The sequence below is a fragment of the Pocillopora damicornis genome, chromosome 3, assembly GCF_964200805.1.
Source record: "Pocillopora damicornis chromosome 3, jaPocDami1.2, whole genome shotgun sequence".
NCBI lineage: Eukaryota > Metazoa > Cnidaria > Anthozoa > Scleractinia > Pocilloporidae > Pocillopora > Pocillopora damicornis.
In genome coordinates this window covers 6,895,435-6,917,492 of record NC_142672.1, presented here as the reverse complement: position 1 = coordinate 6,917,492, position 22,058 = coordinate 6,895,435, and the positions used below count along the sequence as shown (strand labels likewise).

Here is a 22,058-nt window from a genome sequence, read left to right as displayed (position 1 = left end):
ATCTTCGCTTAGTGATTGGTCAAGTAATCTTGAACGACTTTCTGAAACAATCATGCAGATTCAAAACTAAAACCGATTCTCGCGTTTGAGGCAGTTTCTCTTTTTCACTAGGAGTTTTCAATAACTATTTCTGATGATTTCCTTTGTTCTGATTGGCTATTTCTGATGTTTTCCTTTGTTCTAATTGGCTGTTGTCATCATTGTGGTTTGTATGTGAAATCTCTTTCCTTCTTTAAATTTCAGGCTCCTCTTTAGAATCCGCGCGGGGAGCCTGTTCTGCACCTTCTCGGGCTTTTGTCCATAAATCGTCTGCTCGACTCCAGCCTGATCCAGCTGTAGGACCTGCACCTCCTCAATACGTGGACTTTCTGCTTCACGAGGACTACGTAGTGAAAATCCTGGGAGGAAAGCACTTTAAGACCCCTGATGGAGAATTTGTAGAAATGAAGAGTGGGACGCAATATAAAATACATGTCAAAAATTGTCATGCTTATGGTAAAAGTCATACATATTACTGTTTTAAAAACATTTTTCAACTTTATCACCATGTCAAATTGGGGTGAAAACATACTGTCAGATTTCAATGGACTCCTGTTACTGACTGTGCTACCACGTTCTTGTTGACAAGAACTTCACCCCTACCCTGATGAACGGACCTGCACCGGTCCCCATCCAGAAAATCATAACCAGGGTGACTCTTTATTTTCGCTGGTGCATGAGGAACACCCACTGCACTTGAAAGCTGGTCATTTGCTTGGAGGTCAAGGGACGTTATAAGCGTCTACCAATTATACAATTTCTTTCTCAATTTTCATTGAGTCCCTTTCGTTTCTTTTTGCATGGAAGACTGAATTCGTCAATACTCTATGATGAAAATCTCGATTTTATATATATATATATATATATATATATATATATATATATATATATATATATAAAATAATTGACCACTTGCGCTTTTTTTCCAGGTTGCCATGTCGACATATCTATTGACGGTTATGACGTAGGGGGATGGGCTCTCCGCGGTGGAGAAGAGATGTCAATAGAAAGACCAGCTTATGAGGCCAAGAAGTTCACCTTCTACCGAGTGAAAACTGCACCGAAAGAGGCAGGAATTGAATCTGGCCGGCCCGAAAATGGAGTTGTTAAGTGCGTGTTCACACCTGAAGCTTTTCTTAACATTACAGTGATCACCTCTGATTCGTCTCAGCCTTTGAATGTGAGCATGCCTCCATCGGCGACAGTTGGTGAGTTGAAACGTAAATTGCAGCACCAGATGGGAGTTATGGATGACCCCTATCAAGTTCTGGCTAAAACCGCGAGGGTCCTATCAAATGGTACACGACTACGGTAAGGATTGTAAAGCCTATGAGCCTATAGGATGATCCTTTGGAGGGCGGATTAGTAAGGGATAAAATCTTGTCAATTTTCTCTTTTTTTTTCCATCAGAGATGTAATTGAGAAACCCATGGATTTGAGACTAATAGATACAGAAATATCAATTACAGTAACAGCCGAGGCGTGTTCCAATTGTCCTTTTCCAATAAAGGTGCATCCCGGCAAGGTAAAGGTCCATTATCTTATGGAACAGATAGAAGGGAAGATTCAAGTCCCAATCAGGGATCAAAAGCTTTACCATGAGGGAAACCTCTTGTCAGCCGCACCAAGCAGCTATCTTCCTGATAAACTTATCTGCAGTCCACGTCCGGCTGTGAATGTCATTATCCCCGAGTATATTCACATAACTGTAAAAGATCAGAGTGGCGACTCACACTCCGTAAAAGTGGACAAAGAAAAGAATTTAAAGGCGGTCATGGAAGAAATTCCTTCGTGCTGTAACCTGCAGGAAAACGAAGAGGCTACATTTGCTTTCAACGGAAAGCAACTCAGCCCTTCTGAAGACAAAGGAACCTTAGCAAGCCTTGGTATTTGCTCTGGATCGAAGCTTGAGTTGACCGTGAGGATTCCTTACATCGAAGTCAAAGTTTTCTTCTCCGATAACTCTTCATCAGTTAGTGTGAAGTGTGATCCCCAAGAAACATTCCGGGATTTGGTTGAAAAGATCTTAAAACGGCGCAACAGTAGTAAGTGCAAGCTTACATTTGCAATGGATGGACGAGAGTTTGATCCGGATCAAGACAAAGGTCCGTTACAAGGTATATTTTATTCCTCAAATATAATCTATCACTGAAAATAAGAGTGTTACTAAATGGCTGCGGCGTAGGGTGAAAGAAAGATACTATTTCGGCAACTTCACCCTATATGATAGTGTAACAAGCGAGCTAATATATTCGGTTAACTTTCTCTGATATAGATTACGGAGTTACGCATGGTCGTACGCTTCGGGTGACGAGTTATCCGACTTCGGTCAGTACTGGCGATAGGATACTCGACGAGTAAGTGTATAAAATATGGCTGAGTGCATAGAAATGCAAATATCCTGATACTTCGTTAACTTTTTAGCCGCCATAGACAAGAACAAAGACGTACATTTAGAACGCGAGGTGACTTTTTTGGCGAGGACTCAGATTCCTTTTGGCATCTAATTTATAATTGGCGTTCATTGACCTCGACGTGGTCGAACTGGCTTCTTTAATCCCTAATCAATTTGTTAAGGTGGTGAGAAAGAGGACAAATGACGATTTAGGCTACAAAAGGGTTTCATTCAAAACCATCGAGGAAAGCGGACCTACTAAAAACCTCAGCGTTGTAAAACTAAAACAGGCAATTTTTTAAACTATAAACCTTGATTAGGTTAAGAGCGCGTGCGTGAATTTCTGTCCAACTAACTTTAATAAGCGTGGACACAACGTAGTAATATTTGCCTTGTCTATTTCTCTTTCAAATAGGGCTCAGGCGTTAGGAGCTGTAGGTAAGCAAAGCACCAATGGGAATGGGTGGAGAAGGTGTAAAAAATTAGGAAATAAACACTTATGCTGCAATCCCTATTCAATTGCTATCCGTCAAGCAAATCTTAAGAATTAGCATTTGGAGACGTCAAAAATTGTATTCATAATATATCTAAAGATATCTCACGATGTTGTGGGAATTTGCCTTTTTTTTTCGCCTTTCGTCGTGAAATTACCCTACTTGTTGCATCCATCCATTCAATCATGTCTTAATCATGTATTAATTTTTCTCTTGTCACATGTTCATTCATTTATTCAGCATTTTATAATGACCTCTCGTCGCCAGAAACTGAGAACTGCAACAGTTCTAAGACCTCAAAAATAAACGTAGAGTACGGCAAGCTTCTTTTTCAGGGTACAGAATTTTAGTGATGAATTGTAGGGGGAGGGGAGTGCAGAGTACGCAAGGATTTGGAAAACAATGACGAGTCTTAGTTTTTGCGAGATTCGTCCTAATTTCAAACATACACTTTTTGTCGCTGGGTTTTGCCGACCACCTAACTCCACAATAGACACTTAAAAGGAACTCACGAAGTCCCTTCAACTCGTCAGCAAAGCAACCTTCGACCAGCTTTTGGCCTGTTGGGACGTTAGTCTCCCTACTATCAACTTGAAAACCTAGGCAAGGGGCAGCCGTCAGTTGTGACTTTGTCCTGTTACTGCCCTCTGTCACGAACTTCTTTTTCATGTATCTGTACATTTTGTAACGATTAAATTAAATTCAACCAGAGCCCTTAAGATATCAATCCGTTGGTTCCTCTGCAAGCGGTGTGTAATTTTCCAGTAAACTAATTTTTCCAGTAAACTAATTTCCAGTAAATTTCAAGTACCTCTGTATTACTCTTGTAATTTAAAGGTGATGAGCCAAACTGTGCTAGTTTGGAACTGGGTGAGTAACTTTCTTTTTTTAACTTTAGTCTTTTGCTAAAAATATTTCATAGCTTGCATGACGATACAATTCATCTAGTTTAAGAGACTCGTCAAACTCTTGCCAAAAACAGCTAAAATTAAAGGTTATACGCCTTAGTTTCCGTGTAATTTTCCCGTTTTCTGTTTTAAGTTTTATGCTATAAATATTTGGTAGCTATAGAACTAATTTCCAGTAAATTTCAAGTACCTCTGTATTACTCTTGTAATTGAAAGGTGATGAGCTATACGGTGCTATGTTGAGACTGGGTGAGTAACTTTCTTTTTTTTAACTTTAGTCTTTTGCTAAAAATATTTCATAGCTTGCATGACGATACAATTCATCTAGTTTAAGAGACTCGTCAAACTCTTGCCAAAAACAGCCAAAATTAAAGGTTTCTCGGACACTTTCTGTTTTGATTTGCCATTATCAGGAGGATAATAATAATCTGTTATCTTAAAAGATTTGGAGGGGGGGTAGGGGGGCAGGGGGTAACTGTCCATTGGAACTTTGTCCTGTTACTGCCCCCCCTCACGAACTTATTTTTTTATGCATCTGTACATTTTTGGAACGAATAAATTGAATAAGGGTACCAAAGTGTTATACGCCTTAGTTTCCGTGTAATTTTTCCCGTTTTCTGTTTTAAGTTTTATGCTATAAATATTTGGTAGCTATAGAACTAATTTCCAGTAAATTTCAAGTACATCTGTATTACTCTTGTAATTTAAAGGTGATAAGCTATACGGTGCTAGTTTGGAACTGGGTGAGTAACTTTCTTTTTTTAACTTTAGTCTCTTGCTAAAAATATTTCATAGCTTGCATGACGATACAATTCATCTAGTTTAAGAGACTCGTCAAACTCTTGCCAAAAACAGTTAAAATTAAAGGTTTCTTGGACACTTTTTGTTTTGATTTGCCATTATCAGGAGGATAATAATAATCTGTTATCTTAAAAGATTTGGGGGGGGCAGGGGGGCAGGGGGTAACTGTCAATTGGGACTTTGTCCTGTTACTGCCCCCCCTCACGAACGTATTTTTTTATGCATCTGTACATTTTGGAACGAATAAATTGAATAAGGGTACCAAAGTGTTATACACCTTTTTTTCCGTGCAACTGGTGAGTATTTTTCCCTTTTTCTGTTTTAAGTTTTCACGTACTTCTTTTTAAGTCGTGAATTGCGTGCATGCGCAAGAGCGAGTTGTAGATATTATGTGGAGAATGGCGCTCGCTCGCTCGCTCGCTCGATTGGTTGATTCCTGTAAACTTTTTTTCGATTTTAAGCTTTTGAGGCATTTGATAGTTTTTGGCGAGTAATAAACAAACGAAATGGCAACCTTTGTTGCTAAGAATAGTGGTGCGGTGGAAAAGAAGCCAGTGATAATCTTAAAAGAGTTTATTTTTTTTCGTTTTAGTTTCAACAAGCCGCGCTAGCGACTGGCAGGCGTGCACACAGAATTTTACAATTTATCAATTTACAATTTACAATTCTTGAACTTGAAAACAATCCGAAGATTCATTAAAAATATCACTTACTCCGTAGCGCTCGGAGTTTACGGTGTTCAAAAGCTTTTTCTGTTATGGCGTGAGATTGGGGACAAAACCGATCATTACATTTTGTATCGTGGGGTTTTCTGTGTAAAGCAACAGAAGGTGTCGGCGACTAACGAAATTACGGGTTAACACGAAAGTCAAATAACACATAAACAAATAATTTTGGCTACCGATTTTCAGTGTATTTTTAAAGAACAATTTTCTTTTAAGTTTCAAGACAATTTGAAGATTCAAAATAAATATTACGTACTAAAATGCGAAAACTATACACCACAAAACTGATAAATAGGCCTGAAATGAAATTCTATCTTGTTCTTGATTATGCGTTGCCTAGCACGTGACCAAAATCTACCCAAGCGGAAATCCAAAATGATGGTGGCAATCTGGGCTTAGTTATATCACTCAAAACTCGTTCCCGTTTGTCCCATATGATAAAGAGGGAATGATTAATGTTTTCAGTAAGACAATAAGGCCTTGATTTTCCAATATTTACGATGATAGACAGTAACTTTCACTTTTCACCCACATTTACTTCCAACATTTTCTTTTGAACCATAAACAAAAATGATGTATGTTTAAAACACGACATCATTCACCCTTGTCAAATGTAACAGCATGATCATTTCAGTTGTAATGCCTTCTTATCCCAACGTTACTTTGTTTCTTTGCTACATTAGCGAACACTGAACTACTGCGCGTACTCTAAATATGACAATCACCACAAAATTCCCTAAACCAGATAACATTAAACATAATCCAAAAAATCATGTAAGTCATCTGTCAATTCACGAGTTTGCCCACAGAGCACTTTGATTTATGTATATGTATATTTTTGTAACGAATTAATTAAATTAGAGGAATGCTAAAGTTTTCCATGCATCAAATTCTAGTTACAAAGAAGATTTTGACTGTAAATATGTGAAAATCATATATGTGCACTGGGGTTGAAGAAACGAAAATAGAAGCGATCCTCGCCGATATGAATATAGTACTGAACGAGTAGTGAAATTCATTAAACTACTCGATCAGCTTTTCTTCTTCTCATTTTTTTTTTTAACAATGAGAGCTCTCGCCTTTGTTGCGTAGACGGTTATTAATAGAGAATTACACTAGTTCCCCGAGTGCTCACTTCACTTTTACACCGCACCACAGCCTCTTACATGTTTAAGTAGGATAATCTTAAAAAAATAGCTCGCCTACTTGTCAACTGTCCAGCTAAAGAGACACGCAGTTGAGTTCCAAATAAGTAATTTCTACTAAATTTTAAGTACCTCTCTATTGCTCTTGTAATTTACAGAAGAGGATCAATCCTGTGGTTTCTCTGGAATTTGTGAGTAATTTTCTTGCTTGCATGGCGAAGCAATTCGTCCAGTTTGAGAGACTCGTCATGCTCCTCCCAAAAAGCAGGGGCTGAAAAAGCTAAAATGAAGGGTGTTCCTCAGAACCTTTTTTTTTCGGATTTGCCATTGTGATGAGGATCATGTGGAGGAGTTTTGGATCAGCCATTCTCGATCAGAAACATACAGTATATGAATTTGATTTCTGTTTGACTTGAAGAATTTAGGCAGGGATGCGAGATTCTATGTGTATATGATTCGTATCTCAAAGATACGTTTAGGTTCTCGATATTTCTTTCTCTAATATATATGGGATACTTTAGCTTTCGAATGCCAGATAATCGCTTGATAATCAGATAATCGATGACTTCCATCAAGTATTTCAACTTTTCAATTACCCCTCTCATTCTCTAACGTCATACGGTACAAATAACCAAAACCTCTTTACTTACTGAACTTCCCTGTGCAAAAAGCAAGAACATTATTTCCTGTCACCGAAATGTATCCCTTATAGAAGCAGACAAATCAAAATAAATAGATCTCCCCTTTTCTATTTCACTGCCATGTCTACAGAAAGAATTCATTTATGACTGAGAAATAAGGCCTCAGAGGAAGAGGAGGAATGAGAGAGTCGAACGCGATTACTACGCGTACCATCCCATGTTGGAAACTTTCCAGTTTAAAATATGCGTGAACAAGTCATTCTTCAGTTTACTGAATTTAAGTAGACTGTTTGTCTCGATTATTTTGCATTCGAATTTCCCACCTCGATGATCACTGTGCGCGATATTTCCCGGCTATGATTCTGAATTATATCATCCAATAATGCGTCGATCAATTCTAAGCTTCAAAACCTCCTCTCAGGGAACCCAATTGGCCCGCCCACGGACCAGATTTAATGGTCAATTTTTATGCAAAAGACAAAATCAGGGTCGTGACTTTCTACTCATTGACCAAGCTTTAAAACTTGTAGACCTTGTAGACCTTTTCTTCTGAGCTGTTCGCTAGTGAAAGTGAGTCTTCGGTGTGGGTTGGCAGTATGGACTGAGCGCAGGGAGGTCTGTATTTTAACAACCGAAGGCCAATATTTCCCTTACGACAAGAGCAAGCGAAGTTAGTTGGCAGTTTATCTTATGGCACTCAGACCGAGCTTGTTTATTTTATTTTTACTAGCTTTCAGTCATAAAAACACACAGCTTATGACCGTTTCTGTGGTGAAAACGGACCGCAGGGCAAAATCCAAATCAAATAAGAAAACTAGTCAGAACGCTTAGATCTACCCCAGGACTACCTTGCCACATAAATGCAGTAATAATAAAACCGTAAATATGTCCTGGAATATTTGTATATCTGCCGTCAATGCCCTTTTCCTATTACATGTAAAGTTGACCGTCGTGCCAATGTCGTTGAACCGGATCCCGCATGGAGATCAGGTGGAACAACATTACAAGGCCACAGTACACAACAGTTTACCACGGCTGAACCAATAAGAGTGGATCATTCACGGAGGGTGGAACTGGTACTCAGGCTTGTAGCCAGGTAATACACCACTTAGCACATTCAAAAAGGGAAGGGTCAGCTATTTGTTTTAGAATAGTTAGTCCTTCGTACCTGGCTCGACGATTAGCCGTTGTTATGGAAATGGGCCGTGTATTATCTCCTTGGTACGACTTGAGAGAGTAGCGGTATTCGACCTAAATGTCTCTCGTTATTACAAGGATTTTTAAACAAGAGCTTTTCTAAAGTAACCTCGAACTGTCACGAGCTAAGTACAAAATTGTTTAGGGAAAATTTTGACACAGTCACCTACGACCAAGGGAAACCGGTTTCTCCAACACTGAGGGCGAGTTGTAGATGTTAGTTCTTTGTTGTTAATATTCTTGTATGTCTCTACTTTTTAGAGATGGAGAAAAAGATCTAGAATTTCCCAAAGGTGAATGTAAACCGCTGTCAACTCTGACTCCACCACCTGTCCAAGAGTAGGGCAGACAATGAATCGGTGTAAATGGAAGTCAGTTCAACAAGTAGATTCTAATTTCTTTAGGTTTGTCTTGTTCACCGATGACAGCAAAATAAGTTAAAAACAAAATTCTACAGTAAGCTGAATAATACGAGCGTTCAGATTTGTTCTTTCTTATAATCTGTTGGAAGATAGATGATATCACCATCAACAAGTTTTTACTTCCTTTACATTATATGAAACACATAGATTCCATGTTGCTGTTGGTCAGTTCAGTAATAGATCACAGAAGTTGTAAAAATATGGCAAGAACATCAGTGACATGTACTTCGCATTTATTAAAGAAATAACTTTGAAAGCACCAATCCTCTCAAACAAAAATTTTTATTTCATCTTAAAAGCAAGATTACACTTTGGCCTCTTTGCGCAACTTCTTCAGTTCAGCTTTAAGAACTCCGTTTTTCTGTGAAGCAAAACAAAAGCTTTCATTAGACACTACATCCAAATTACGATCACCGCGTTTCCTTGAATGAGCATCCACGCTCTAATATGCACCCCTCCCTGAATAAACTTCCCACCAAATTGGACATAATATTAAACAAGCACCCCTTTTCAATAAGTGCCCACCCACCCTCCCCCCCCCCACTCTCTCACTATCTAAGATAGTAGGGACACAACGAAAACCTGTTTCTATTGCCACTTCGTTTATAACATAAGCTTCAACTAAAGCGAAAGCAGTACAGATTGATTATTTCTTCATAAGCGCCCCTCCTTTACACGGAAATTTCAACAAAGCACTCGAGCACTTATTGGAGGAATACATTTTGTACGGGTATAATGTGAGCAGGTACAACACCCTCAAAAAGCCCAACACAATTGGTCACATTTTATTTATGTCTTATTCTGAGAAAGGCTAGCAATGTCAATTCAAAATAGTCCCGAGCCATTGCACTGATAAATGAATAAAGGGGGCAAGTTTCTAAAGAAACTGTGGTACTGCATCAGTGGGGGAGTTTAACAAGATAACTTGGTTCAGTCACCTGAGTTGATCATGTAAGCTGTCCAGGCGAATGACAAAGGACTAACACTCAAGACATAAGCTTTGAAACTCTTTATGGTGGCCAACTTACTTTATCAACTCAGTTGATAAAACCAAAATATCTTGCACTAATAAGCCTCACATAACTATCCCATGGGTAAGAGTTAAGTTGATCCACAAATATTTGAAATACAGTATTCATTTTGTAAAAATAATGATGAAGCGTAAAGAGTAAAGGAACACAGAAATCTGCAATGGATATGTTGTCAGTTTAATTGCAAAAGGTGTTGCACAATTTTCTTACGGCAGTCACTTTGTAACATAATATGAAGTAAAAGCACGAACACCCACATATACTAGCTCAGTAGGGCTCTTAAGTAACTATGCTGACCACGAGAGCTTGCGGTTGAGTTGCCAACGAAAGATCAAAAGAACAAGCACAGAATGAAAGGAAATTTTTTTTTGGAACGATTCCGTGACACGTCATGGCCTCCCATGACGGCGTTTTCAATAGGGGATCGCCTTACCCTATGTAGGAGGCTTGACCCGTCACGAATTCTTGATTCCTGCTTTATTGCCTAATATACGTTAAGTAGGGAAGCAAGAAGATTGTGGAAATTTTGAATATCATGTGAGTCAGGAGCTATATCATGGATCCTCGTTGTGAGTACATTATAATTATCGTCCTCGTCATCGTTATTATTAATGGTGATGTATTTTTATTTAAGATGGACGGTTCTGCTGTGATATATTGCCCTGAGTTCTTCCTGATGGAGCTGGGGTTAAAGACAAAAGGCGACCTGTACGCTCTCTGTCTATTTTGTGAGAGGAAAGGAAAAAAGGGGGAAAATAAGGACATGGAGGAGAGGAAACAACATTTAATTGAAAAACTGAGATCAACTAAGGGATCACGTGCCAAGGGCTCTGCGTCGGAGAGCAAAATAGCTTCCGCTAGTTCCAACGTTAAGCCACGATGGCGAAAGTTCGAAATTGGCTGGCTGCACTTCTCGGAGGAGAAGGGAAGATACCTCGCAGTAAGACAGTCTACTGGGGGTGGAACGAGGTCAATTTCGTTGCCTGTGAGTAGCAGGATGTCCGACATTATCGACGAGGCTCGCAACTTATTTTTTCCTCAAGGAGGATCCACGTTTGGAAGATGGCTTGAAATGGATTACGATCTAGCAAACTTTAACGGTGAGAAGATTGATAAGCTTATCACCCCTGAAGGGAAAGAGATCGAATTCTCCCTTCAGTCATATTTCAATCTCTACAAGCTTACCTGTGTTCGCCTGTATCTGAAAACCAAAAGAAAAGAACTTCTATCAGAGGAGACGAAAGTATGAGAGTCGCACTCCGAGGTGAGTAATTCCAGGCTTTTAGGAAGCTCGCAAGAACGGGCCCAACTCAAAGAGACGCAAGATGAAAAGTACGAAGAAAGCCTACGCATCGACTGCGCAAAAAAAGCAACAGAAAGAAGAAGCGTTGATGGAAGAAATAAGCAGAGCTAGGAAGGTCGAGGAATTCACGCTGCTCGATTAGGTAGAGTGTTGGAGGAACCGGGCATAGATGAACCACAAGTTGTCGTTCGTGTGCGTCGCATCGACTTGGGAATGGTTAAGCGAGCTTTCAAACCATACCAAGCAACGGCTGCAGTGTACGATTGGATTGTCTCTCTACAGTTATTTCCAGTTTACTTCTCCCTCTGCACTACCCCAAGCGATGTGTTAGACCCCTCCTTACTTGCAGAGGATGCGGAAGGTAAAGTCCTATTCATGGAACCAAGAGACGATCCAATTCCATTATGTGATGACGACCCAGAAATTACATTTAAAAGACGGATTTGGTCGACATGGAAATGTCGAACCTGCACTGGACGACTCCCTCTTCGCCCTTGGTGAAATAGGGACAACACCGCCCTTACATCTATTAGCTGGGGAGATGGATAGCGAGGAGGATGACAGTCCAACGTAAGTAACTTCAAAATTATCCTTATTTCGGTGTCGATATTAAATCCTCCCATTTGTTCTTAAAGAATAACAGGATCACATAATGTACATGTACGGAATAAGTGGGGGTTATTCCACTTTATCAAAAACAAAGAAGAAACTTTTCTCCTTAGTACTTGTACCTAGATTCTATTATTAATGCCTTAATGACCAAGAAACCATTCCCGACCAAAAAGCAATTAAGTAAGCGTTACGAAAGTTATACCCTTAAGACCTTTCCTAATTATATTGTGCGCCACTGTCCACCTCTCCTTCAGCAATTTTTAGCCAATCGTCATCATTTTCGAGCCAACTTTTTCGCTTGGCTAAATTATTCTCCATTATATATTATTTTATCGAAGACAATTATTGCTGGTTCTTGCGGTAACGAGGGATAATTATAATCAGTTCTATTCACTATGTCCTTTTCAAAATTGTTCTTGCAGTAACGGCATTGCTCCAAGGCACAAAAAGAAGAAAATGGTTGGTTTATAGACAGTACTGCTGTTGTTATATATAGAACGATGATAATAACGATACAAACGGGTACTCTTTCGCCCTAAACGCCCATATGATTTACATAGTGTAGCTGTCTGGTATTCTTTACAGGAAAATAGCGCTACCTCGACTGAGACGGGTACCAGTAGGTTATCGGCAGACCGAGGGCGGCATTTCCGTCAGAACTACTCAGCCCAGTTAGCACAAGAACAGGTCAGGAAGATATAATATATAGATTTAGGCAAGCCTAAAAGTGGAGCTCACATTTTTTTTCCCGCACGTCTCTTCAACAAAACTAAAGCCCCTACTATGGATAAAGTTCGTGGTAATATTAATGGACTTTCATTCGCAACTTCTCCGTGTCCGTGTAGAGGACTGATTACAAGATAGTGCCCGTGGTACAGTTGGCCGCGCATGCTAAAAGTAGCACCTTGTACGGTCGGTCGTACGGTCGTACATACAAATTTTGTCCCGCACGTCTCTTCAACAAAACTAAAGCCCCTACTATGGATAAAGTTCGTGGTAATATTAATGGACTTTCATTCGCAACTTCTCCGTGTCCGTGTAGAGGACTGATTACAAGATAGTGCCCGTGGTACAGTTGGCCGCGCATGCTAAAAGTAGCACCTTGTACGGTCGGTCGTACGGTCGTACATACAAATTTTGTCGGCTTGATGGGTTACTACTATTTTGTATAATTATGGGGCTACGATTTGCGAGCTCCGCTATAAAGAAAACATAATGTAGACCGATAAATGATGGCGCTTTTTTTTAAAGGCAAAATCTTCATCACTGAAGTAAAGGCAATTGGAGTTTTGATTACTTGAGTAGACCGTTTTCCATATATTAAAATTCAGACTTGCTTCCGAGGTTTGGGGGAACAAAACAAAAGCAATAGCATCGAAGTTGAAGTATGAATAAATTATTTCTTTTGTTTTATTCCCCCAAGCCTCGGAGCCAAGTTAGAATTTTAGCATATCGAAAATGGCCTATTGGCTTTCTACTGACCGAACTCTACACTGTCCTGTTCTAGCTAAGTGACCTTGTATGTCTTACTTTGACTTGAGAAAAAGTTTGACTCGATAACGTATTCTTGTAACGGTCGCAACCGCTTCAAACCTGCACAAATAAGAATTTGGGATTGAAATTAACCACTCAGAAAGTGCAAAAATTCCCTTTCAGCACTGTCTTTTATTTTATTTCAAATACCTCAAGTGAACAGTATCTTTGTTCCCTGTGTGTTATCTTATCTGATAGGGCATCCGCGTAGGTTTTTGTTAAATTTATGTCGGATGTTAAAGTTAGGCCTCATTTTTATTTGTAGCAGACGGCTACTCTAGAGTAAAGTAATACTTAATAAACATAAAAATAGTAAATATTTTCAAATACGCGAGTACTGCTGAGAAAAACGGGGGGGGGGGGGGGAGGGACTTTTTTTCAGACGGAAGGCAGAGATGAAAATCAGGAGCTGGAGGGGAAGAGCCAAAGCAATACCCAGATGGCGATGCCCACTGATGACATTGTCGTAGTCGGTGATAATACCACAGAGGAAGAGCAGCAAAGCAACTCAGAATCACATTGCAAGTAAGCCTCTCATTAGTGCACAGAGTGGACGTGTTTGGGTGAACTTAATTTTTAAAAGAGATTTTGCCACTGTTTAAAGAAGGAAAACTCGTGACACACCCTTTTTTGACATATTTAAATCTTGCGCCATAACCAACGCGTCCTTTACTTGATGTAACATTTGTAAACAATTAAAATGAAAACATTTTTCTACAGGGTCGTAAAGATAAGGAGAGTGCAAGTTATGAAGGACATGATAAGTCTTTTCAAAGACAAAGCTGTCGTTGACACCGCTTTTAACGTGGTCTAATCAATTCTTTCGGAAAAGAAGAAGATGGGCTGGATAATAGCGGCGTTTTCCTTGATGCACTTTCCGCGTTTTGGAACTCTTTTTATGACTCGTGCACCAATGGTGAAGATGAAAGAGTGCCAGCAGTCATCAGGCACGACTTGCAGGTTGCTGAGTGGGAGGCCATAGCCAGAATAATCGTCAAAGAGTATCGACAAGTTGGTTTTTTTTCAGTTAATTAAGCAAAGCCTTTACAACAGCCTGTCTCTTTGGCGAAGAAGCTGTAAAAGAAGATCTTTTGCTGGAATCCTTCCTGGCTTACCTCAGTAGTGACGAAAGAGAACTGGTTAACCTCTCCCTTTGAATGGGAAGCTGGACGAAGAACAAGAAAACGAATGGTTAGATCTCTTAGAACGTTTTGACTGTAAGACTGTTCCCAAAGCCAAACAAGTCAAAGATGTCGTCTTATGTCTTCAAAAGTACTCACTCAAGGGGGTCGGGATAAGTGGAAAATTTGACCTGTATTTTAGGTAACTGGTCTCAGGAAAACATGCCGTTCGCATGATCATTGCGAACCGGATCATTAGTCTCTCACATTGCTTTCCTTGAAGTTCTATCGTTCCTTCGTTAACGCCGAGAGATGGCATCGCTGTTACAACCTAAACGTGAAAGAACAATTTGCTGCGTGAATAACAAAGCGACTTTCGACCAAAGGATGCGTTATGTTCACGTTTTATTTGCAGTCTTGCTTTATTTTTTAGAGTTTATTCAACACATTGGGGTAAAGATTGGATATGGAAAAGTTATATTATTCACTTGTAGGTTGGTACAGAAAATGGAAAATTGGGGTGAAGATTGGATTTGGCATGTTAGGATATAATTCTACATGCTGGATAAATTGTCAGAATTCAATGAAAAATGGAAAATAGCGGTCAATATTGGATGTCAAGTTGGCATACTTTGCATATGCAGGGTACGAGCTGTTTAACTGTTTTGATTTTCGAATGCGCTCAAAACATGGAAATAGGGATGAACAGATATACCGCATTCGTAAGTTAGATCGCCGGAATTGCACCCTTTATTCGCGTAAAAGAATGTTGGGTTGGGGGTAGGTGTCGGAAGGTAACCCTCGGGTGAAGTCAATAATTTGAGCCGGTATATTGAAGAATCCCTGCACAAAGCCTGGGACTCGACAAATATCACTGAACCTGAGGAGATTTTTGCGCTGGAAAAGAGAATGTAGCCTTCCCTATAAAATATTTATCAGTCTGCAAGTTTTGGTGCTATGTTTCACCACTGTGATGTTCTGATTGTTGAGACCGGTATGCATATTACTCACACCCTTAGAATTTAAGTCAATTTGGCGTTTAAAATGTTTTCAGGCAATTGGAAATTTTCCCAGAAGTCGCTGTATACACATATGCATGTGCATATATTGACGGCAAACTATTGATTTATCTATGCTTGACAAGCAAAGTGAACGTCTACGTAGAGGCTTACGGGTACTATGCGCCGTCAGATAAAACATTGTAATAGAATATTTGAAGGGTTGAGTGCAAAAGAAGCCATTCCAAAAGGATCTCATTCCAGAGAGACATCTGCCCAAAAAGTGGGATGCTTATATGAGAAAAGAAAAGAAAACCAAACTTAAGTGATTCAGATTTAATTAAATTTTTAACAGATGACAATATTAACAAGCATTACTTTCTTGCCACTATTAACATGCATCACGAAAGAAGACAATTGAGCAGTAACTATTATTCATACTAATGCTAAGTCAAAGCTTTGTCACAGTTTATTTCTCAACAAGATACTGTAGATGAATATAAAGAGTGATTTTATCCAACCGGTAAAATTGGTCATAAACTACTGTACATTACAAACATTTTTGGTTTATGTCATGTTTTCCACACACAACATGGGGTGATCCAACAATCAAACATGCGTGCTGGTGTCATACTGGTTTGTTTACATACTGTTTCATGGGTTAAGTAAAATCACTCTTGTTGTTCCTTTTTTATTTTTTCATATAAATTTTGGTTACCTTTTTCCTGCTATGATATCCTTTGTTGACAAGAGTTGATAAATAGGATAAATAGGATACACAGTAAGTGTTTGGAACAAATAAACACTTTTTGTGTCATTTAGGCAGGAGTGATTGGTGCTAAATATTTTTTCTAACCACATGTGCAAACTGTAATTAACCTAACTAAAAATTCAAGCTTAAATTGCTCATCTAGCAAACAAATGGGTAGTTAAAAAAAAAAAAACTCCTTTAGTTGTACTTGAACATGCAACACTTCTATGGAAATAAACATCTTCAGTACAAATAATTCAAGCAAATAAACAGGTGAAATAGGGATTTTTCGGAATTTGTGAAATATAAAGTAGACTACAGTGCACTAATATACAATAACTCCATCCTATCCTTTTACTCACTTGCAACTATTTGGCTCTAATTGTTCAATACTATTTCACAGATAACAGAAAGTACCTCTTTCTGTTCTTCCAATTTGCCCTCATATACTTTTGAATGAAATAAAGCAGTTGACACTAGATTGAGGAGCCAAGGCTATTTTATTCACCCATTCATTCATAATTGTTGGAAAGACTTCTTTTGTATATGGGTGGCTGTAAATGTAAAGGTTTTAAATAGATTCTATGCAATTTAAATGTTTGTGTCATTTTTTAAAATTTTACTGCTCTGGAAATGCACTGGATGTGAAACTCTGGAACTTAACAATTCCAAAGGAGGTTTTGTGGACAAATTCATGGGTCTGATGTGAATATGCTTAACCCCTTAACTCCCATGAGTGACCAAGAAAGAATTTCTCCTCACAATATCAACCAGATAAGTGATGAGAATAGAGAAAAGTATCACATTGGAAATAATTAGTTGATCCAATACTAAATTCTCTAAAGTAACATTATAAGAATTGTATGGCTGACAGTGAGAAGAATTACAAATTGAATCTGGGAGTTAAAGGGTCAAGAGGTCGCGTTCTCTGTTGATGTTCTCTGGCCTGTTCATGTCTAGGTATTATTCACAATTTGGAGCTGGGGAATTTTGGATATAACTGTTAGAGTGAACACATGATCCGTTAGGTGTTTAATTATTAGTATTACACTGTGCCAAATAGCTTATCTTACTGATTTTATTTCTAAACAATGTAGCAAAAAACTCATCTTATAAAAACAAAGAGACAAAGAGTGAAAATGGTCAACATAATTATTAATTACCTTGAATATTGTTTTCATTTGACAACTCTGTGTCTTTGTCCAGTAGTTGAATGTCTAATGGGGGAAGAGGAGGAGGGAAACAAATGGATCATCTTCCATATCTTCATAATCCTCCTCAAAATCCCCTGATTCATACTTACCAGGAAAAGCAACACCAAAACCAGAAGAAACCTCTTCCATGATTTTTCCAGGACTAAATGGACTCACTCCTGTTCTGCATTTCTTGATTCCATCTTCACCTATTCTTACACTGCTGTCTTCACCAGCACAATTCACAAAACAGTATCTACCAGTTTTTCATAAACATATTGCTGACATCCATTGAAGCTACAATCTGCTAAATAAAATAAAGTATTTGTGAATAAGTAATAGCTATAGAAGATTGCTACCTTTAACATACATTTATTGATTAACCCAATTACACCCAAACATCAGTAAGCATATTCTCCATACTGTTCTCTATACATTTCCTGAGCTGTTGACATGGAGAATTTGTTTAAAAATCAAGAGCTTTATAAGTTGTTGGTCATTTCCTTGATTCTTGTGACCTTAATGTTTGATTAAGGGGTGATATTGTAAGGAGAAATTAGAGGCTGGTCACTCTTAGGGGTTAAAGGGTTAAGATTTATTCTCTCATTAATGTATTGCAAACTGTACATAACTGGTAAAACAGATCCTATTTAATGGTTCAGAGATGACCTTTCTACAAGTAACTGGAGTTGAGGCCATGGAAGATGTTATTGCATGCTCAGTGTATTGTAGCATGATAGTATTTAAAAGTTTCCTGTTTCTGAATTCCAGCAGTGGATAACTCTTGTATTCCAGCACTGTTATTTTCCAGCCCCTCTTAGCTGTTCTCAGTTTCTCAGCAGGAGTTGGCTGTTGTATTCCAGTGCTGTTAATTTCCAGTCCCACACAACTGTTCTTAAATTATCAGCAAGGAATTAATATTCTTTTCCAGTACTTACTTGTATTTTCCAGCCCCTGCAAGCTGTTCTGTCTTTTTTGTTTTCCAGCTGGAGGTAACTGTTATTTCTTAGCACAATTATTTTCTAGCATCTCTAGGCTGATCAGAGTTTTCCTGCTCAAGTTAACTGTTATTTTCTATAAAACAGAATAATGTACATAAGGACCCAGGCATGAAGCGAAGAAACCTTCCTTGGAAACCTTGGAAACAAGACAATAATGTTTTTAATTGCTCAGATCAAAACTGAAAAATTTATTTAATATGATATATAATGTTATATAATGTTGAATGTTACATAATGTTAAAAACATCAAGGCCAACAGTAATTCTGAATACAAAGTTTAATAAATTTGACACCTGTGGAGTATGTAGCATCACTTATGAATGAGACAGGAGTGTGCTTTTAAATTTCCATCATACTTGAATAATGTTTGTGTAAAATTTGAGCTCAAATGTGGTATTTTGAACTTATAAATCTACTCCTGGCAAGTGGCCCTCACAACCTATCTTTACATGTAACTGCTAATAAAATAACCCTCCATCTTCATAAAGATCTAAGTAATCTTTTAAGGCCTTCCTGTCATTTTTTTAAAGCATGGCTTCGCAAGACACTGAGACACTATTAGCACCACAATAAAAAAAACAAGAACCCTCAACTGGCTGAAACTTGCATCATTTAGTTGCATACTATTCTTCCCAGATTTCCTAATAAATTAGCCTATATTTAGTGGACACTCATATAACACAGACAATGGGGAAGTTCTCAGAGGGGTTACCTTTGATACTTTTATAACTATAAAATTAATAGCTTTCACTGCAGTTTAAAGTGATTTAATTTTTAAAATAAAGTTAACTTCTCCACTTATCACACAACACCTGTGCAAGTATATCAATTGTAAATAACAAATATGGAGAGTTACAAATTACTTTCAGTACTTTGTAATGCATGCAATGTGTTCCTTACCATCATTTTTCTGTGTTTTATTTCCATTTACAGACTCAAGTGGCTGTTATGAAAAAACAAATTCAAACAATTTTACCTCACTTCTTAAATTAAGAAATCACAAGACTAAACAAGTGCAGAAACTTAGACATACTTAGGCTAAAACCCTAATTCAAAAATGAAAAACTATCCCCCTGCAAAAAAAAAATGTACCACTGTCTTTGGTACCATCCTGTTCCTACCCTATTTTCATTTCTTTTTTACTTTTCTTTTCTATTAATTTGCAAACATATACAATGCTTCTTCTCAGTGGGAAGAGTTTCCATAAAAACCCAAATAACCAGAAAGAGTATTGGCAAGATTGATAACCATTAATGAGTAGTGGTATTGAATTAGAGATTGTAGCAATTCACCAACCTGACTATTACACCCCATTCTTTTTCCCCAGGTCTATGTGGACTAGAATTTGAGCACAGAATGCAATACCTCACCAAACATCCGCTAGGATGAATCACTTAAAAGTATACATGATTATCATCTCTTGCCGAGATTGCACACTTTACTTCAATGTTTTTATTACTACACATATGGGGGCTTTGGTAATATTGTGGAAAGGAGGGACAATGTTTGAGCAGCTGGGAGGGATTAAAATGACAGTGTGGCAGCCATTTATTCCCTATTGGACGGCAAAGTCTACGGAACCTTTCCCTAGAAATTTAAAAGTTTGGAGAGAGTCCATTTTAGGCCACTTATTTCTCAAGTGGGCTAAAAATTATATCTGCTACAAGGAAGAGTATTGACACTGATTTCATGAATAGAGCAGCTTTTACATAACTAACTATATAAACATTATACATAGCAATGTTGTCTCGTAGATGATGTCTGTGTGGTCTTGTTTGATTTTTACCTTTCCCTTGCTCAAAAATATGAAATTGTGCCCAGGACAACATCACATTTTAGAGCACAGTGCTGTGATTTCTGACACAGTATATTTAAAGCAATTACTGATGGCAAAGGAATTAATTGGTACTTCAATGATGAATGTAGAGCACAGCAATCAATGTAAACCATCATAACAAAAAACATGGTGACTGGTACATTCACCTAGAACTCTTTGCACAAGAAAATCCTGGAACCACTCAAAAAATCAAGCAGAAAAGGTCTGGAAAATTTAAACTTTGCATATATAATGTTGTTGTTTTGTGAAATATTGCTTTCTACATGTGCCTTACCCTAAAAATAATGGTAAAATGTACAGGCACCATCTTTGTCTATTAAAGTGGATTGAATCTATTGGGTAAACACCTGAAAAAATAATAATATTGATACAAATAAAATGAGGGTTTAGTATAGGTATGCTGTGGTTTAGTTTTATCCTTAGTTTAATTCTTTTACTTTTAATAGAAGCCAAATTGATAGTGACATATCATCTCACCATAACTTAGGAGCTAAATTTTATCTTTCTTTACACAAAATGCATTTTCATTCATACCATTAACAAAACTTTTATAACTAGCGCATAATTTTCCAAAAAAATGTTTACAATGGAGCTTACCACCTCATCAGTACTTTTGATTACTTTGCTTTGCTGCTGGTCCTTATCCATGCCTGTATGAATGATATTAAGTAAGGGTGAAAGGATTGGTATTTTCTTTATAGACTGGAGATAGTTGCAGAGAGTGTCTCCATTGATATATGGATTATCAAACACTCACAATGAACGCCAACAAGACCAAGTTCTTGCTAACAACTGTAGGAGCAATAATCACTAATAATGGGCAATAGTCTATATCGAATTAAGTATTCATTTGTGTATGAATTAGTATTTATTTAATTTTAATGTTTGTAACACACAATTGAAAAAGTATGTAAAATGTGTAACATATAAAATACATATTATTGTGGTATTCCTTATAATTTAGTTTAAGGGGCTTTATTTTAAATAGATCAAAAGGAAGAAAGTGGCATATGTCTGCCACTGATATTAATAAAAAAAAAAGCACATATTATTAAGTGAGGAGTAATTTTGCTTCAAATTTGTGCCCTTCTGGGTGAGCAAAGAGAATGATTTAACGCGTTGTAACCCAACTGTTACTTGCTGGAGAGCATTAGGGAGCCACCACCCTATCCTTTATAAGAGACCAGATCTTCATCATATGTGTAAGAAGTTTGTGAGTTAACTTTCCAGGATATGTGAACTTTGACATCGACCATACATCCTAGATGAATTTTTGTGTAGCCCTATACATTTACAATGATTACATGTCTTCCACTGTATCCATAATAGCCATCAGTGTAGACACTATGAGATTGCTACATGTAACATAATACAAATTATTATGAGGCTGGAAGAAAGTCACAAGTTTTTGATCATTGAAACACCGACATCTGTCCTGTTTTTTAATCGTGTAATATCTGATTTTGCATGGCCTAAACAAAATAAAAAAGTCAGTCCTCGACACAGAAGGATTCAATGAATCCAGGTATCATGCAGCTACATGAAATCTACAGGAATTTAACACAAAACTTGAACGCGATCTTTGAAGAATGGTTGTAATATTTAAATTTTAAAAAGATACTAGCATGAAATGCAACGAAAACCTTACCTTACTGAACTATCTCCGACAGAAAAGTAAGGAAAACCACGAGGCAATGTCAAATTCTCGTCTTCCTAAGCTTTCTAATATATGGAAGAAAATTTCCCTAATACCTCGCACTTAAAAACGCTACCAGAATCTTACTCTTTCACCAATCCGAAACGTCCCAATAGGCATCAAGGACAGCCCATGAAACAAGGATAGCCCATGAAGTTCTTAAGCTTCCAGCGCAGGAATCTTAACGATCTTTCTACACTTTTGCATTGCATCCC

The 22,058-nt window shown here is 37.9% G+C and overlaps 2 protein-coding genes and 2 long non-coding RNA genes across 5 annotated transcripts in view; 3 read left to right on the top strand and 1 right to left on the bottom strand.

Moving 5' to 3' along the window:
- Nucleotides 1-9,030, top strand: part of LOC149048016 (uncharacterized) — a 12,071-nt gene extending 3,041 nt beyond the window's left edge. The window contains exons 4-14 of one of the 2 annotated variants that reach the window (XM_089200231.1): nucleotides 244-495; nucleotides 969-1,350; nucleotides 1,450-2,156; nucleotides 2,315-2,396; nucleotides 2,850-2,872; nucleotides 3,766-3,798; nucleotides 4,053-4,085; nucleotides 4,547-4,579; nucleotides 6,666-6,698; nucleotides 8,091-8,244; nucleotides 8,607-9,030. In XM_089200231.1, the coding sequence (XP_089056357.1) occupies nucleotides 244-495; nucleotides 969-1,350; nucleotides 1,450-2,156; nucleotides 2,315-2,396; nucleotides 2,850-2,872; nucleotides 3,766-3,798; nucleotides 4,053-4,085; nucleotides 4,547-4,579; nucleotides 6,666-6,698; nucleotides 8,091-8,244; nucleotides 8,607-8,688 (1,814 nt within the window). In that variant the 3' untranslated portion in view covers nucleotides 8,689-9,030. The remainder of the gene's footprint in view (nucleotides 1-243; nucleotides 496-968; nucleotides 1,351-1,449; nucleotides 2,157-2,314; nucleotides 2,397-2,849; nucleotides 2,873-3,765; nucleotides 3,799-4,052; nucleotides 4,086-4,546; nucleotides 4,580-6,665; nucleotides 6,699-8,090; nucleotides 8,245-8,606) is intronic. The other variant, XM_089200232.1, reaches the window with a different exon arrangement.
- Nucleotides 9,031-10,354: 1,324 nt separating this feature from the next.
- On the top strand, nucleotides 10,355-12,400 carry LOC149048015 (uncharacterized). Its single transcript, XM_089198914.1, has 4 exons — nucleotides 10,355-11,041; nucleotides 11,213-11,671; nucleotides 12,136-12,172; nucleotides 12,299-12,400. The coding sequence occupies exons 1-2, from the start codon at nucleotides 10,355-10,357 to the stop codon at nucleotides 11,600-11,602; spliced, it is 1,077 nt and encodes a 358-aa protein (XP_089055040.1). The 3' UTR covers nucleotides 11,603-11,671; nucleotides 12,136-12,172; nucleotides 12,299-12,400.
- Nucleotides 12,284-15,923, top strand: LOC149048014 (uncharacterized). Its single transcript, XR_016184940.1, has 3 exons — nucleotides 12,284-12,400; nucleotides 13,629-13,771; nucleotides 13,967-15,923. It is a non-coding gene; the product is annotated as an uncharacterized LOC149048014 (long non-coding RNA).
- Nucleotides 15,924-19,441: 3,518 nt separating this feature from the next.
- LOC149048013 (uncharacterized) lies at nucleotides 19,442-22,058 on the bottom strand. Its single transcript, XR_016184945.1, has 3 exons — nucleotides 21,796-22,058; nucleotides 20,745-20,797; nucleotides 19,442-20,494 (listed from the first exon to the last, which is right to left on the bottom strand). It is a non-coding gene; the product is annotated as an uncharacterized LOC149048013 (long non-coding RNA).